The 15247-nt window shown below is 38.3% G+C and overlaps 2 protein-coding genes across 2 annotated transcripts; one reads left to right on the top strand and one right to left on the bottom strand.

The window, feature by feature from the left end:
- Positions 1-5443: 5443 nt before the first annotated feature.
- On the bottom strand, positions 5444-7459 carry LOC134803136 (gloverin-like). Its single transcript, XM_063775845.1, has 5 exons — positions 7414-7459; positions 7047-7136; positions 6745-6865; positions 6138-6323; positions 5444-5576 (listed from the first exon to the last, which is right to left on the bottom strand). Exons 2-5 carry the CDS (start codon positions 7127-7129, stop codon positions 5445-5447), a joined length of 522 nt encoding a protein of 173 aa, XP_063631915.1. The 5' UTR covers positions 7130-7136; positions 7414-7459; the 3' UTR covers position 5444.
- A 2209-nt stretch (positions 7460-9668) lies between these two features.
- LOC134803127 (gloverin-like) lies at positions 9669-11580 on the top strand. The gene is made up of 5 exons (XM_063775838.1): positions 9669-9794; positions 9906-9993; positions 10194-10317; positions 10754-10939; positions 11401-11580. The coding sequence occupies exons 2-5, from the start codon at positions 9908-9910 to the stop codon at positions 11527-11529; spliced, it is 525 nt and encodes a 174-aa protein (XP_063631908.1). The 5' UTR covers positions 9669-9794; positions 9906-9907; the 3' UTR covers positions 11530-11580.
- Positions 11581-15247: the final 3667 nt, after the last annotated feature.

Genomic DNA, 15247 nt, shown 5'->3' with positions numbered 1-15247 from the left:
CAGACCGGGAGACATCGAGAGCCACCTCTCATTTAGTGGGTGGGGAGGGAGAGAAGTTCAACGCCGCCGCGCTTCACTTGGAGCAACATTTCTCTAAAACTATACCTGTTAGGGCATGTGATATATCATTTTCGGATAAATTAAGGATGAGAAATCTAATTTTAGAACAAAAACAATGCACTTTCTAACAAAAAAAAAGCATAAAGTAGAAAAGACTAAAAAACGTATTTTTGATTTTTTTATAATTACCAATTTTTTTTAAAACCGTTGCAGGAATCTGAAAACAAAAAATATAGCCGTTAAGCTACATTTATTACGTTTAATAAAATATAAGGTTTATTCTACAAATCTGTTGATACATGGGAGATAAAAAATAATATCAAGCGTGGGTCAGAGTGATCTCATATGAAGGTGAGAAGGTTACTTATAATTTGTTCGACAATCGTTTATTTTTTTTAGTTTTTCGTAAATAACTCGTAAACGGTAGCCCACAGCAAATTTTATGTACATTATTCATGTAATAAAACATTTTTTGCTATTGGCCATCGATTACGAGTTATTTACGAATTACTAAAGAAGGTAACCTTAGAATTTATTTTCTCCCTTCAATATTTTTTTTAAATATTGATCCTAGCGAAAAAAAGTGGCTCTTATTTTAGAAGAAATGTGAAACAGATTATTTACGTAAAAGATAATTTTTTGCTCCGGGCTACCGTTTACGAGTTATTTACGAAAAACTAAAAAAAACAACGATTGTAGAACAAATTATAAGTAACTTTCCCACCTTAATAATATTTTGTATTGAGATCACTCTGACTCACGCTGTATATTATTTTTTATCTCCCATTTATCAACAGCTTTGTATAATAAACCATATATTTTATTAAACGTAATAAGTGTAGCTTTACGACTGTATTTTCTGTTTTCAGATTCCTGCTACACTTTAAAAAAAATTGGTGATTATAAACAATAAAAAATACGTTTTTTAGTCTTTTCTACTTTATTCTTTTTTTTTGTTAGAAAGTGCATTGTCTTTGTTCTTAAAATAGATTCTTCATCCTCAATTTATCCGAAAATGATGTACTACGTGCCCTAATAGCTATAGTTTTAGAGAAATGTTGCTCCAAGTGAAGCGCCCCAGCGTCGATCTTTCCCCCCTCCCCCCCCACTAAATGAGAGGTGGCTCTCGACGGCTCCCGGTCTGTATCTGCTCAAGACCAGCTAACAATCAACTGTGCCAAGTTTCAGCGCATAGTCTCAAAATGCAAGGTGTCGTGCACTAACAAACCAGCTATTATTTATCGGGTTGATTTTAGACGAGTTGCTTTATAGGCCGCTTACGTTTTAGACTATCTGCCAATTTGCCCAAATGATTTTTAGGTGAGTTGACGCTGTAGACGACCTGCGTTTTTGACCATATGATACTAACCCCAATATTTGCGTATTGTAACCAGACGTGTAATACTTCGTTATATAAGTCATTTCATTAACCGTTTGAATCATATAATTTAATCAAAATCTCTTTTTCGGAGAAATAAACGAGGCCGCTTAATTGTGGGAAAGGTCAAAAATAAACAACGAAATCCATTTCCACAAGATAAGCTAAAAATATATCCTAATTATTGGATTGTGCTGAGTACACTGTTGGTGGAACTACGATTCTGGAAATTTTATTCGCGTACACATTAATATTTCTATAATAGAAATGGAGCGCATAAATTTAATGTGCTCCATTTTCAACTCAAATGTATTTTATTATCTGTATGTATTGCAAAATATGAAAAACCTGAACCTTCTAATAAAATGTTGTGTGTAGTCTATTATTTTTTGCTGGCAACACGAATCGGGAAGTAGACTCCCATCTCGCTCCTATAAAATGCAACCGGAGGGCCTACCGCGAACCAAGTTCGATGTGTCGCCTCTCTGTCGCACTTGTAAATTCGTACGTAAGTGAGACAGGGGGGCAACACGTAGAACGTGAATCGCGGCAGTAGGCCCTGAAACTTTGGATGGGAGTATCTACAAAACCTCTCTCATTTTTACATCGGTTCGAAACGTCTGTGGCAAACACCTACCGTAGCCTGTCAACGCATGAAGAGAGTCTAATGGGCCTTGCCTACTCTATAAACTAAATATAAATATCTCCATACTCTTTTGACTAGTCCCTTGAGAAAACTTTGGCAGGGTGTTAATTCCGAAGGAAATTTTGAAACTATACTTATTTAGGTATAGGTACATATATTAATATTATATCTAGCTATACGTAAGTTTTATCAGAACGAAGCAATCCTAGTGCAATTTGTCTTTAGGAGAAGATACTTTCGTAGTTAAACCCAATTGCACCTGGATACGGAATATATGTAGATGCTCCAACTAAAGTGCAGTGTGTAATCTGTTAAATTCTCGCGGGCGCACGACACGTGAACACGGGTAACCCGGATCCGTGCATTTCGGGGCGCACCGGACGTGTAACACGCTTCAATCACGGCCGCTCAGAGAGCAGTATTTACTCTGTATATAGAGGACCCGTTTCCATTGCACTGGGGTGCGGTTCGATATCTAGGTTGCGTTTAATAGCTGCAATTTCACTAGGGAGACAAAGCCCCAAAACCGTGTTTGTACAGCGAGCTACAAAATTGCATGGACACATTAGTTGAAATTCTTTCATAAACTGGGCATGCACTTTTGCAGCTGGGTGTACAGTAATAATATAATAATGCAGCCAACTGCAAATGTCAAAATCAATGTTGCTGCCTGGGTTTTTGACATTTGCGGCGGCAATGTATTCGGCTTTAAAGTCGCGCCTCATTACTGCAGCAGTAATGCAGGTGTTGTCTGAATCCTAACGGAACCTTTAATAATAGGGATGCACGGGGAGCGACACCACACTACCACTACCATTTTTCTCATCCTCTGACCTATTTAATCTCGGAAACTAATATAATACGTCAACCCACGTTTCGTTAGACAACGAAAACTCGTCACTTCCCGTACAGTGCCTAGTCAACATAATGGATGAGCATTGCATTTGGCCAGCGCCCAAATTTACTGCTACACATAGATACTGCATGTTACTACATACAGTAAAAGAGGCCTATGCGCAAGGCTTGGATCCGTATATGCCACCTTTTAGCAGCGATTGGATTGTGCCGGTGTTCATATTTCGGAGTATTTTAAGAGCTCAAAGCTAGTAATAGATTATGTATAGCTTTGGGATTGGAAATGATTCGAACTAAGTATTTAAAACTAGTGGCTCTGTGAGCTGTAGACCTCGCGAGCAGAGCTTTAAATTACATGGTGCTAAGAGCTTTAAATATAGTAAATTAAAAACAAACAATACGAAATTAAAGTGTAAAAAAATAAAAAAAGTTATATACCAGCATACAAATACTGGGGATCGAACCCAGACTCTCTGTGCAAACAAAAAAAGCGAACGTTTACAAACTGAGCCAAATAGTTCTTAGATAAACTGACGAAATTTAGCTACTCATTCTCAAGTTAAAATTAGTTAAAATTAAATATCTCAATACCTCCGAAACCAGCGAAATAAATTTTCTGAATTGTTGGCCATTTAATCTATAAACATATCTCAAAAATAAAAAACTCTTATGATATCGATACGACTATTTGTTTAGGCGCGAGGTATCACGACTCCGCCATTTTTAAAAATTTCCAAAAACTGGATTGACTAAAAAAATTTATTCAATCATAGAATCTGGTCACAAAATTTCACGAGAATCGGTTGAGAATTGTGACCTGTAGAGGAGAACATCCGGACGGCATCCTTATGTAAATGTGAATCTGGTTCTGGTGTCACATTTGTTTATCTTTTAATAATATTTTAAATTCTGGTTATAAAATTCGGTACGTAAGGTAAACGTACTGGTGCTCGACGCGGTCCCAGTACATGTCATCTTGAAACTTAAGTCATTGTCAATAGAGGTGACAGGAAGGTGTCATCTATTGGGCATTAGCATGTCGAGCACTAGTACGTTTACCTCACTAGGAACTATGAATTTACGCCGCCATTATTAGATCATCAGACAAATCCTTAACTTACTAACTAACGGAATTAAAAATTAGAAGTTTGTCACAAATGGCAAAGTTGTCGAGTTTTCCTAACGAACCTAACGAGGGTTTTACGTAAGCGATATCTGGGACGATATTTCATATTTTTATTTAAGTTTGTGGTATGAAATAATTATTTAACCCCAGCAGTAAGATAGTAATAACAGGCACGATAGCAACTAAAATGCTACTAGTACCTACGTGCTAGTACTATAAAAAATATCTTGATATTTTTTCGATAACAATACTCAAGCTTCAGCAACTAGGTACAGTCACCTGCAATAATATGTTACACAACGAAGGCGGCAAAAATATCTGACACGATCTTATTTGTAGAGCCATAAGTGCGTGTCACATATTTTTGCGGCCTTCAATGAGTAACATATTATTGCAAGTGATTGTACAGGTAACTAAGAGTCTCTTCTATGAGTATTCCGATTCCGAATTTCTATTTGAAACGTGAAACAAACGGCCGAAATACATTTTTGTCATCGCTCAACGTAGTGTGTTTTGTGATGCGGTCAACGTGCCGTGTAGGAGATTAAAGGAACGTTTTTTTGTGTAGACTGTGTGAAAAAGTGTGTTTCTCTTATTTCGAAATTCGGAACTTTTATCCTGCAATGACTTCAATTTTAAATAATGTTAAGCTAAAAAACATAGAGGCAATGTGAAATTCATAACAAAAATTTGGAATATAATATATATTCATATAATATGTAATGGTATTAAAACAGTTATTTACTAAACAGGCGATTAATACTTTAAATAGCATGAAATTAGTAAACAAGTCAAATTAAACTACGAGCACATACGATCACATTTGGTATAATTTCATGACACATTGATTCTGTGTATAACTAATTGAACACTAAGCTGTCTGGTTCAATTATTTTCTGGGTGTTATTTACTTAGATTGTTAAAAGTTGTAATGTAATATGTATTAACACATTTTGCTTTCAATTTACTTAAGATCCCAGGACCTTTTATGAAAAACATGGAACAACCACATAATGTATGTTTTCAGAATTTTATTTTGATCCTATAAAACCATGTCTTAAAAGAGTGTCCTAGACACCCAGTAATAGTTGATCCACCCAGCTCTCCTCTGTGTGTTGTACGTATTGTAATACGTGACCAGGAATATAAGATCACGCGCCATGTTGCGGAATTTCACTTGAACTATTTTTTTCATACTATACTGAACTATCACCCTATACATGAGAATAACAGCGCCCTCTTGACAGTGATCATATATTACTGGTCAGGCTTTAAAGCATTCACTGCCAGGGGCATGGCCTAGGAACAAACTTGTATGACGGTGGACGCACATGTGCGTCGGGGGCAGTGAATATGTTAACATTTGCACGCAGTTGCTGTTAAAACTTGTGTTCTATCTGTGCTTTGACGTTGACGTCTGGCTTGCCACTGCCGGTGTGTGACACGCCGCCACCGGCTGAAAACTGCGTGTTCTTATCCAGGTTCCATACTCCCGCACCGCTTGCGTCCACCTGTCAATATGAACAATGTTAAGACACCTTGCAATTAGGAGACACTTGTCCTTATCTCATATCGCATTTAACCGATTTGCAAGACCAAATATCCCATAAGAGCTCCGTCAACAAAGTTTTGTACGGAGCTCTAAAATGAAAGGGGATGAATCCAATGCGCTCGCTGTACAATATTATGGTCCCAAACTGTCGTTGAGTCAATCGAATTGAATATTTTCGAGGTTGATTAAAAAACAAGTGACGATGCAAACTACCAGGAAAGCAAGTTACAAGGGAAGAGTTTACAGGATTAATCTGGATGAACCTAAATTAAAAGAGCCGAGCGTGAGCAGTCGGTCGTTGCGTTCGAGATTTCAATAAATCAATTTGGAGATCTGTCGTTACCATGGAGATCTGTCCACAGCGTTACCATGGAGATCTGTCCACAGCGTTACCATGGAGATCTGTCCACAACGTGACACTTTTTCGTGCATGCTACCGGTGTTCATCGATTTATAAGACGTTATCACGTCAATATACAATATGCAGATGCGTAATTAGACTAATTTCAAATACACTTACCGTGGTTTTTCCATGAATCTGCTTGCTGATGTCCAAGGCAGCTTTGGCGTTGTCATTGGCCCAGTCGAGTTTGCCCCCGAAGTGGCTGGAGTCTCCGGCGGGGCCTAGCACGCGGCTTCCGTAAGCTTGCGCGTCCAACTTGCCCCGCGCGTCGTTGAAGACGGTCTCTTTGTAGCCTGCCTTGCCCTGAGGTTAGAGAGGTAAGTTGGGATAATAGCTTGAGTCAAAAACTGGATATCCTATGCATCATTCTGGGAAACGAAAGACATAGGACATAAAACTGGACTAGAAAATGTACCTATAAAATTTTATATCACAATTAAATAATACATAAAAGAGGATTTCCACTAATATATGTACTTTGAGACAATTTATACCCTATCCCCACCACATCACACATGACAATCGTTACAGCCATTTTTAAGCATTTATGCGTCATAGTTCAAAATTCAAGCTGATTTTCCAATGACTTATTATAGCTGAATTGCGTGGTGAGGCAGAAATCCTAATAATTTTCTTTTCGCCTGCGTCAAACAAACATAGACGAATTTTAGGCAAGCAAACGGTAAAACGGGAATAAAAGGCACTTTAACATAAATATACTTACGAATAGCCCCTGGTCGGTAGATCCCAATGTTCCGAATACCTTGCCGTCGCCGACTGATCTATCCCACGTGACGTCTCTTGCGTGACGGGCGTTTTTGGCCCACGGGTAATAGTTAGGATACCTAAACAAGTGCGCTAATATTTTAATATAGTAGGTAACATTAGTTCTGAAGGACTACTGGTAATACTGAATAGATTCTGCGAGTTTGAAAATGTCTCTACAGTAAAATACTAGAGAATGTAAGCATATAAATATATTAAAGATTGAAATGGTAAATAAATAGGTAGCTACTCTTTTTTTACCTTTCTTTGTAACCCGGAGGGACCGACACTTGGGCCATCGCTACGCACACCAATGCAACCAAAATAGTAAGGCTCGACTGCATTTTTTTTCTGAAAAATAATTTAATAATAAACATGCACTCCTAAAGATTTACTGCTAACAATTAGGTTACATATGTATATTTGTAATATACAGGATTGCTAAAAAATAACTGCATTCCCGTTGCCAGGGAGGTTTTGGGATTATACTGAGCAACTTCTACTATGGGACCAACCCCGAAATCGCGAAAAAAAATGTTTTTAGCCACCGTGTATATTCTAATAATAAATGCCCGTCTTATCTTACAGTCGGAAAAAAAGTAGGTATAATAAAAAACAAACAACGTACCTACTCTAGGAGATGGGTTTCGTACTTAATGTAAGAAAGCTTCTTCCGTAGTGTATGTAGGCAGTTATTGCCTGGCATATATATACCGGGTGTGGCCTGTAACATGAGCAAAAAATTAAACTGTAGGCTGTACTCCTCATACTGACCAACATTTGTTCAGCGACTTTTAAAAATAACTTGTGGTTTGATTTTTATTACACTTTAAAGTTTATTCTAAGACGCAATGTATTGCGAATTTTGTTATGTTTAAGGCGTGACAAGCAACGTCAATCACAATAATATGGCGTGGCGATGGCGTCCATTGAAGATAATATTTATTTTGTATGAAAAATAGGGAGTCTAAATACTTCATAATTTTTAAAAGTTGTTGAACAAAAGTGTCACCGTTTGAGGAGTACAATCTATGTTTTAATTCTTTGCTCATGTTACAGGCCACACCGTGTATATGTCGCAGTCGGATCGTATAATCCGCCGTATTACATTACGCCTAGCCGTTTTCAAAAACAGGGGCGTTTTGAAATGCGGCGGTTTAACGATTAGCCGGATTGAATGCGGCTGAATGAGAATCCGCCGGAATGTATTCGGCGCCATACGTTCTTCAACACGGCTAGCCGTAATGTAATACAGCGAGTCATTAGCCGCCGCTTTGACAGTTTTTAGTTCCCATTTTTAACACCCGTGGCGCTGCCTGACAAACGCTGGGGTGTCCATCAAATCTGGAGTTCGTCGGACTGTTTCTTTTCAAAAAACATTTCTTTCGCAACTTAACTAGACGGAGCCCCGCTTCGCGGGGCTCCTATTTCTGAGCGGTTTGCCCTTCGGGCATCTGAAGCTACCTAACGAACCTAACCTACCTACCTATTGATTTAGTGAGACGTCCGTGAAAACATTACACTTTGGGGAAAAAAGCGTAGGTAGGTAAGTAGGTTAGGTTCGTTAGGTAGCTTCAGATGCCCGAAGGGCAAACCGCCCAGAAATAGGAGCCCCGCTTGCGGGGCTCCGTCTATTTAAGTTGTGAAGGAAATGTTTTGGAAAAGAAACACATGTAGTGCGGTGGGACCATGGTAAAAATAAATTAAATTGCAAACATTGTCAAACTCCGGTTACGTAGGCGACCGAAAGAACTGGTCACTCTACAATCTAAAATAGTAGTACGATGCGGCTAAACGTTGGCCGCCTTATTGAAGAACGTATCGCAATGACAATCCGGCTAATCGTCGAACCGCCGCATTTCAAAACGCCCCTGTTTTTGATAACGGCTAGCCGTAATGTAATACGGCGGATTATACGATCTGACTACGACATATATACGAAACTCGGCAAATCGGGCAAATGGTAAGTCCCTCGCGGTAAAGAACCATTATTTCTATAAACTCTGTGAGTCACGTCAATGTGATCGGATAGTTGCTTGTAGTCGGGGTCATTCCCGCTTGTACGATGACGTCATAAGCAAATAATAATGAAACAAAGAATTAATTAATCTTTTAGATCCAATTTATTACATTTTATTGAATAAACTAGTACAAATTATGGTAGTCATCGGTTTGTGAATATCTTCAAATTCATACAAATGGGACACTCTATTAGACTACTGGAAATGGCAGAATCAGACTGAATGTCAAAGTTCAAATGTTCAATTTTGCATGATTCTACATTGGATTCCACCTCTTCAATTTCTTTGTCCAATATCAGTGCGTCTCACTCTCTCATTAAAGCAAAATGTGAGACGCAATACACATTGGACAAAGAAATTGGATAGATGGAATACCACCCTAATGCAAAATATGGATTTGCAAAATCTGATAGTTGAGACGTCAGATTGCAAAATAGTGATACGGTAGCCATTTATTGTACCTACGTAACTTATTTAATGCTAAATAGGACCCGTATTTTTGTAAAGTTACCATACTGGAGTATAGTGACGGGAGACGACGTTAGGCTAACTTACGATAACATTTGACTTAATTATGAACTTGACGTTATTTAACCTTGTTATGAATTGACCGTGAAATAGGTAATAATAACAAATGATTGCAGTTTTATTATCCCTATTCGGTATAAACATATATTATTATATTTTACTAGTAGGTACCCCATTATCATTATTAGGCTGGCAACTCACTTGTATATATCCCCTCTTGCGTTACAGTTGTCCATATGCGACGGTAACTGCTTACCATTAGGTGATTTACCTGCCTCCTATTTATTAATTGCACTGCGATAAATTTCACTGCGGCTCTATCGAAACTGTAGGTAATTCCCCTCGGAGCGAAGGCAGGGACTTTACCCTTCCTTTTATTTTAGCATATAAACGCCAGAACCTGTCATTCGAACACAGTTGAAAGACACTTTTCTTACGTTGCGAACCCTACTATTAGCTAGTAAGTCATATGACTCATATTATCATGTTTCAACTGACTTTAAAAACATGTTTCAAAATTTAAAAAGCCCGACGTTCAATTCATATTTAATGTAAATGTTTCTTTTTTCAGAAATGCAGTATTCCATATTTGTTTTTATAGCAGCTTTGATGAGCGTGGCTTTAGCTCAAGTGTGGCTCCTACCTGATGGAAGGGATAAGTAAGTACAAATAATAACAACTAACTATAATACCTTGATTCGCTAAATGCAGTAAGAAGGAATATGAACCGTAAAAATAGTGGCAACGTTGCTATTTACGCCAAACTATAAAACAAATCGTTTGCAATATTATTCGCTAGTTCACTTTTATAAACAGTATCTACTTCATTTGTGTATTTATTTGTAATTTTCTTTTCCAGGGACCTTTATAGCAATGTCTGGGGCAGGGCACTTCGAAACAGTAACAATGGCGTTACATGGAACAAACCAGTGGGTAACGGCAATGTCTTCGGCACTTTGGGCAGCAACGACCAGGGGCTATTTGTAAGATTTACTTAGCGCTACTTATTTACGTATTTAGAGAGCAATTACGATTTTAAAATTAGGAAATATCACATAGAATGCCGGAAAGCTGAGGGCCTACCGCGACCACCGAATTTCGCAATTTGCGACCTTTGGTGTTCGCGGTTATAGCTCTGCTCTGAGAATAAGTTTTACCTATAGCACGTAGCAAAGAATCTAAGCGTAACAAACGCTAAGTCGAGAGGAATTTTATCTACAATTAGGGCATTTAAGCTTAGCATCTAATGACGATTTTTTCGTTTATTGTAATTCCTATATAAGTACCAATAATTGACATAATGTAAGGTAACTAGGTACGTAGAGAAAAATGTTTGAAGATAAGTGGTATAATTGTAATCAGTTACTCCATGTGACCGGCAGGAGTACCTATTAATAAGCTTTATGGCCATCTTTATAGGGCAAGGCAGGTTACCAAGGCACCATCTTCAACGACGCGCGGGGCAAGATGGACGGGCAGGCGTACGGTACCCGAGTACTGAGCCCAGCTGGGGACACCAGCCACTTCGGGGGCAAGCTGAACTGGGCCAATGACAACGCCAAAGCCTCCGTGGACATCAGCAAGCAGATTCATGGAAAAACCACTGTGAGTGTTCATAAAATTTGTGTAGTTTGATGCTTAGACAACTCCTATATAGAGCCAACCCTATTACTTTTGCGGACAAAAACTTAACTCATTTAAGATTTTGAGACCCCCATTCTGACTCTTTGTAACACTTTCCAAGCAGTTCAATAGACTAGTGTTTAGCACCCCAAAAAGACTGGCAATTTTGTCAGTAACAGTAAAAATAAATCTATGCCTCTTTAATTTTCCTTTTGGGTTATCTTACTAACATAAGAAATACACAGTACCTAAGTAATTAAGTATGATTCCCTCTGCTTACACTCCACTGACAATCGACTCTTGTCAAACTATAGTTTTGTTTTATCGTATACTTTAATTAGTAAGAAGTTCTTCTCTCGGTGCTAGTTTTGTCAAAGAAATAATAAGCAGTATTTATTTACTATTTATCATTTGCCATACTGATTGGTCGTTATGTTTCGCAGGTGGAAGCGAGCGGCGCGGGAGTATGGAAAGTAGATAAGAACACGCAGGTGTCAGCTGGAGGCTCCTTGAGCGGCGGCAATGGCAAGCCTGATGTTACTGTCAACGCGCAGATAGAAAGCAAATTTTAAAGCCATGCCAAGTATTGGCCGACGGAGCTGTGTCGCACACCGGCGGCAAGCCAAACAAACGCAAAAATCATAGAACAGTGTCGACGTCATAGTCAAAACGAAAGTTTTAGCTGACGGCGCCGTAATGTATCTATGTAGTAGTTACAGCTACAGGGTTCTATAGTGGCATAGAAATCAATTTGGTTGACTGTAGGTACATTGTCAGCTTTCGGCTGACGTCGCACACAAGCCGGCGGCACCGCACAAATGATTTGTAACTAGTGTAAGTCTCTGCAGCCATAAAATTTGAATTTATCCAAAATTAGACTCAAATTTTGATGGCTAACACTTGCATAATTTTTGCTTTACCTCTATGTTAAAGATAAGATACAAGGCACTAAATGTCCGACGAGGCGAAAATACTGCCATTAACTAAATAAATAGTACATTTTTAGAGTATTGTTTACATTAAGAATAACCTATTAATCCTAAGCCATACTCGCAAAGACTGTTTTACTACCTAATGGATTGAAAATAAAATTTAATTTTTAAATTAATGTACTTATTTTCATGTGTGTGTAAAATTCAGAACAGTGAGGTTTAGTAAAAGTTTTATAAATCGTGGCTCGACGTTTAAGCTGGCCCTCACTGCACTGGTTGCTGGAGCTACGTGTTTGCAGCCAGTGAGCTTTCCCCTATTCCCATCGCCTACCCAGCGTAGGCGACTGTGCGCCTACACCTCTGATCTTTGAAATCTTTGAATACGAGACCTCTGGATCCTATAGAAGTTGCGACTTCGGTAACAAACCCCTGGTCCGTCTAATTCTACCTTCAGATTCGTCGCAGGACGACTGCCATCTTGCGTTATATTCTAATCGATGCCTGCCTGCTTGATTCTGATTTTAATTTCTTATTCTGAAACTGTTGTAGATTAGATCTGTCAACAGTGACATCTCTGGTAAAGAAATCTGGTAACAAATCAGAATCGGCCTATGCTATGATAAATGAGGCATTGTAAGGTTATGTCCAGTTTGGTCTCGGATACACCTCTGATCTTTGAAATCTTTGAATACGAGACCTCTGGATCCTATAGAAGTTGCGACTTCGGTAACAAACCCCTGGTCCGTCTAATTCTACCTTCAGATTCGTCGCAGGACGACTGCCATCTTGCGTTATATTCTAATCGATGCCTGCCTGCTTGATTCTGATTTTAAATTCTTATTCTGAAACTGTTGTAGATTAGATCTGTCAACAGTGACATCTCTGGTAAAGAAATCTGGTAACAAATCAGAATCGGCCTATGCTATGATAAATGAGGCATTGTTAGGTTATGTCCAGTTTGGTCTCGGAAATATCAACCGATATTTCATATTTAGGTTCAGAACTCATATTCGAACATAACCTTGTTTGAAAATCGCACACGCTCGTTTAACCAATGCTAAAATACGAGTAAGTAGCTATGTATTTTACCAAGCAGTTCTGCTGCCTTAAATACCCACAAGATATCGCTTATTATCGAATTTCAATACCAAAATTTTTGAATCCTTTTGGAGTAAAATACATGATCATTCTGCAAAATCTTTTCTATTGAATCTGACCCGAGAACAGCCCTCAGTGAAAGCCTAAATAGTACAAATCCGTACTACGTATGTGAGTCCGGACATTTCGTTTAAACTGGTTCATTTAGAACGCATCCTCGCCTATTGCAAGAACAGCTCAGAAACTGGGGCTTACAGTTGGAATGTGGGTCGCTCCTATTTGTATCCACATAGTTTTTTCAAGCATTAGCGTACAGATCGGGGAACGTGCATTAACAAGTTTCTCCTTAGCTCTGAAATGAAATGGTTTCAACAACTCAAATTAACTTATAAGGCCTGTACTTAAGAATATGTATAGGTATTTGCGTTTCTGAACTTTAGCAAATGTGCAGCCACAAATGCAGCAATAAGCGCGAGTGAGATGCACGGGGACTTGTGTCAAGTACGTATCATATCAAGAACAAGGCAAGTTGAGATTTTTACATTCTGAATAAAGGAGAGTTCCGTGGACCGCATACCTACTTTAATTACCTGACACAGGTTGTCTGGAAGAGATCGCTCTTTAGCGATAAGACCGCCTGTTGTTACCTGGTTCTATTTTTCCGTTAAAATTTCTTTGTAGTTTTACATGTATGTAAAATGTATAATTATTGGTGCAATAAAGAATATTTACTTACTTACTTACTTACTTATCAACAATAAAAAACTTACAACTTACAAATTAAATTCACCGTTTGATTTCTGTAGGTAGGCTACCTATCTATCTATGTCTACCTATCTATGTAAGTGCAGTTACTGGCAACAGATTGGAAGACTTTTAAAATCCCATTCAGTAACGAGAGTAAAATCGTACTACGTACTTTTATCCGACTGCGTCAGAAAATATTACCCGTAACGGCTGGACGGTTTTTAACATATGAGGTGTCGTTAAATTCGTCAGAATTGTGCTAAGTGACTATTATATAAATTTTGACAATGGCTCCCGCAAATTAATATAAGGGGGTTGTGTTTTTTCTTACCATAGCAATATGGGTATTAAATGAAAGCTAGTTAAAAAAAAACATATTTTAATAACTGACTTGTTTAGACCGTAACGAATGAACGTAATGATTTTTACTCTATCTTTACGTTGCTTATAACGAACAACATTTCTGCCAACATTTTGTAACAGAAAAATGTCAGAGAAAAATACTGTGCATTTCATCTCTTCGCAATATTCGCAAACATCACTTTCGGCACAAACTCTACTTTTAGAACCAAAAACTACGCAACAAAACAACATTAACAACAACGGTGCAATTACTTCTAGTTTGTGGTTGGTTTTTCTCGAATATTGCCGGACCAAATCGAAAAATGGCATTTAGTACCTACAAAAATCACATTCCACTTTACAGATATGAAAAGGAACGTATTAGCATGCCATGACGTCATAGAGGGAATTAGCCATTACGAAAAAAAGTGCACTTTGAGATTGAAGTAAGCGGCTTTGCAAGGCGGTAATAGACTTTTGCGATTTTTTGAGCACCCCAGTAGATTTTTTAACAAACCTTATTTTGCCTCGGCTCCTAAGTGTGGGCTGTATGGGGAGCTTCGAAAATAATAATTTATTTGGGTTTCTACCACGCAAAGTGGCTTTTTTTAATCTCAAATTGAAGCTCTTCGACAAATAAAAACGTCCAAAATTAGTATGACTATGATGTCGTCAAAAATTCATCCTGAAATAAATACCTATAGGCTTACGTTTGATTGTATTTAAAGCCGGAGCTAAATATCCAAAGGTAACATGTGTAGCGAATATCCTACCGTCCTAAATGAACAGCCCTCTTTATCTGAGGGCCTACTGCGACCACCGAAGTTCGCAAATTGCGGGCATCTTTCTCTTTTACTCCAATTAAGTCGTAATTAGAGTGACAGGGAAAGACGCCCGCAATTTGCGAGCTTCAGTGTTCGCGGTAGGCCCTCTGATTTAATCCCGGTTCATGCTAATAGGCTTGAACTGGAAGGCAATTCCAGTAAGACGTCTGGCAATTTCGGGGGTAGTTACATTAATTCAAGCCGCTAGTCATAACTAACTAGTTAACTAGCTTTTAATCGATTATTGCAAACGGTTAATTTTCGAATTTAACGATGTGTAACAGCTAGTAACATGTACATTTTTGGAATTAAGTATGCAATGGAAAATATAGGTATATAGGTAGGTA

The sequence above is a fragment of the Cydia splendana genome, chromosome 2 (genome assembly GCF_910591565.1).
Source record: "Cydia splendana chromosome 2, ilCydSple1.2, whole genome shotgun sequence".
Lineage (NCBI taxonomy): Eukaryota > Metazoa > Arthropoda > Insecta > Lepidoptera > Tortricidae > Cydia > Cydia splendana.
This window is presented reverse-complemented; position numbering and strand designations above follow the sequence as displayed.

What these genes read in the sequence shown, in the direction of transcription:
- LOC134803136 (XM_063775845.1), bottom strand. Translation starts at nt 7,129, where the DNA reads ATGCAGTCGAGCCTTACTATTTTGGTTGCATTGGTGTGCGTAGCGATG. An exon ending in CCTCCGGGTTACAAAGAAAG is followed by an intron (nt 6,866 to 7,046) that starts GTAAAAAAAGAG and finishes GCACTTGTTTAG; the next exon opens with GTATCCTAACTATTACCCGT. An exon ending in AGATTCATGGAAAAACCACG is followed by an intron (nt 5,577 to 6,137) that starts GTAAGTGTATTT and finishes TCATATTGACAG; the next exon opens with GTGGACGCAAGCGGTGCGGG.
- LOC134803127 (XM_063775838.1), top strand. Translation starts at nt 9,908, where the DNA reads ATGCAGTATTCCATATTTGTTTTTATAGCAGCTTTGATGAGCGTGGCT. An exon ending in GCAACGACCAGGGGCTATTT is followed by an intron (nt 10,318 to 10,753) that starts GTAAGATTTACT and finishes CCATCTTTATAG; the next exon opens with GGCAAGGCAGGTTACCAAGG. An exon ending in AGATTCATGGAAAAACCACT is followed by an intron (nt 10,940 to 11,400) that starts GTGAGTGTTCAT and finishes TATGTTTCGCAG; the next exon opens with GTGGAAGCGAGCGGCGCGGG.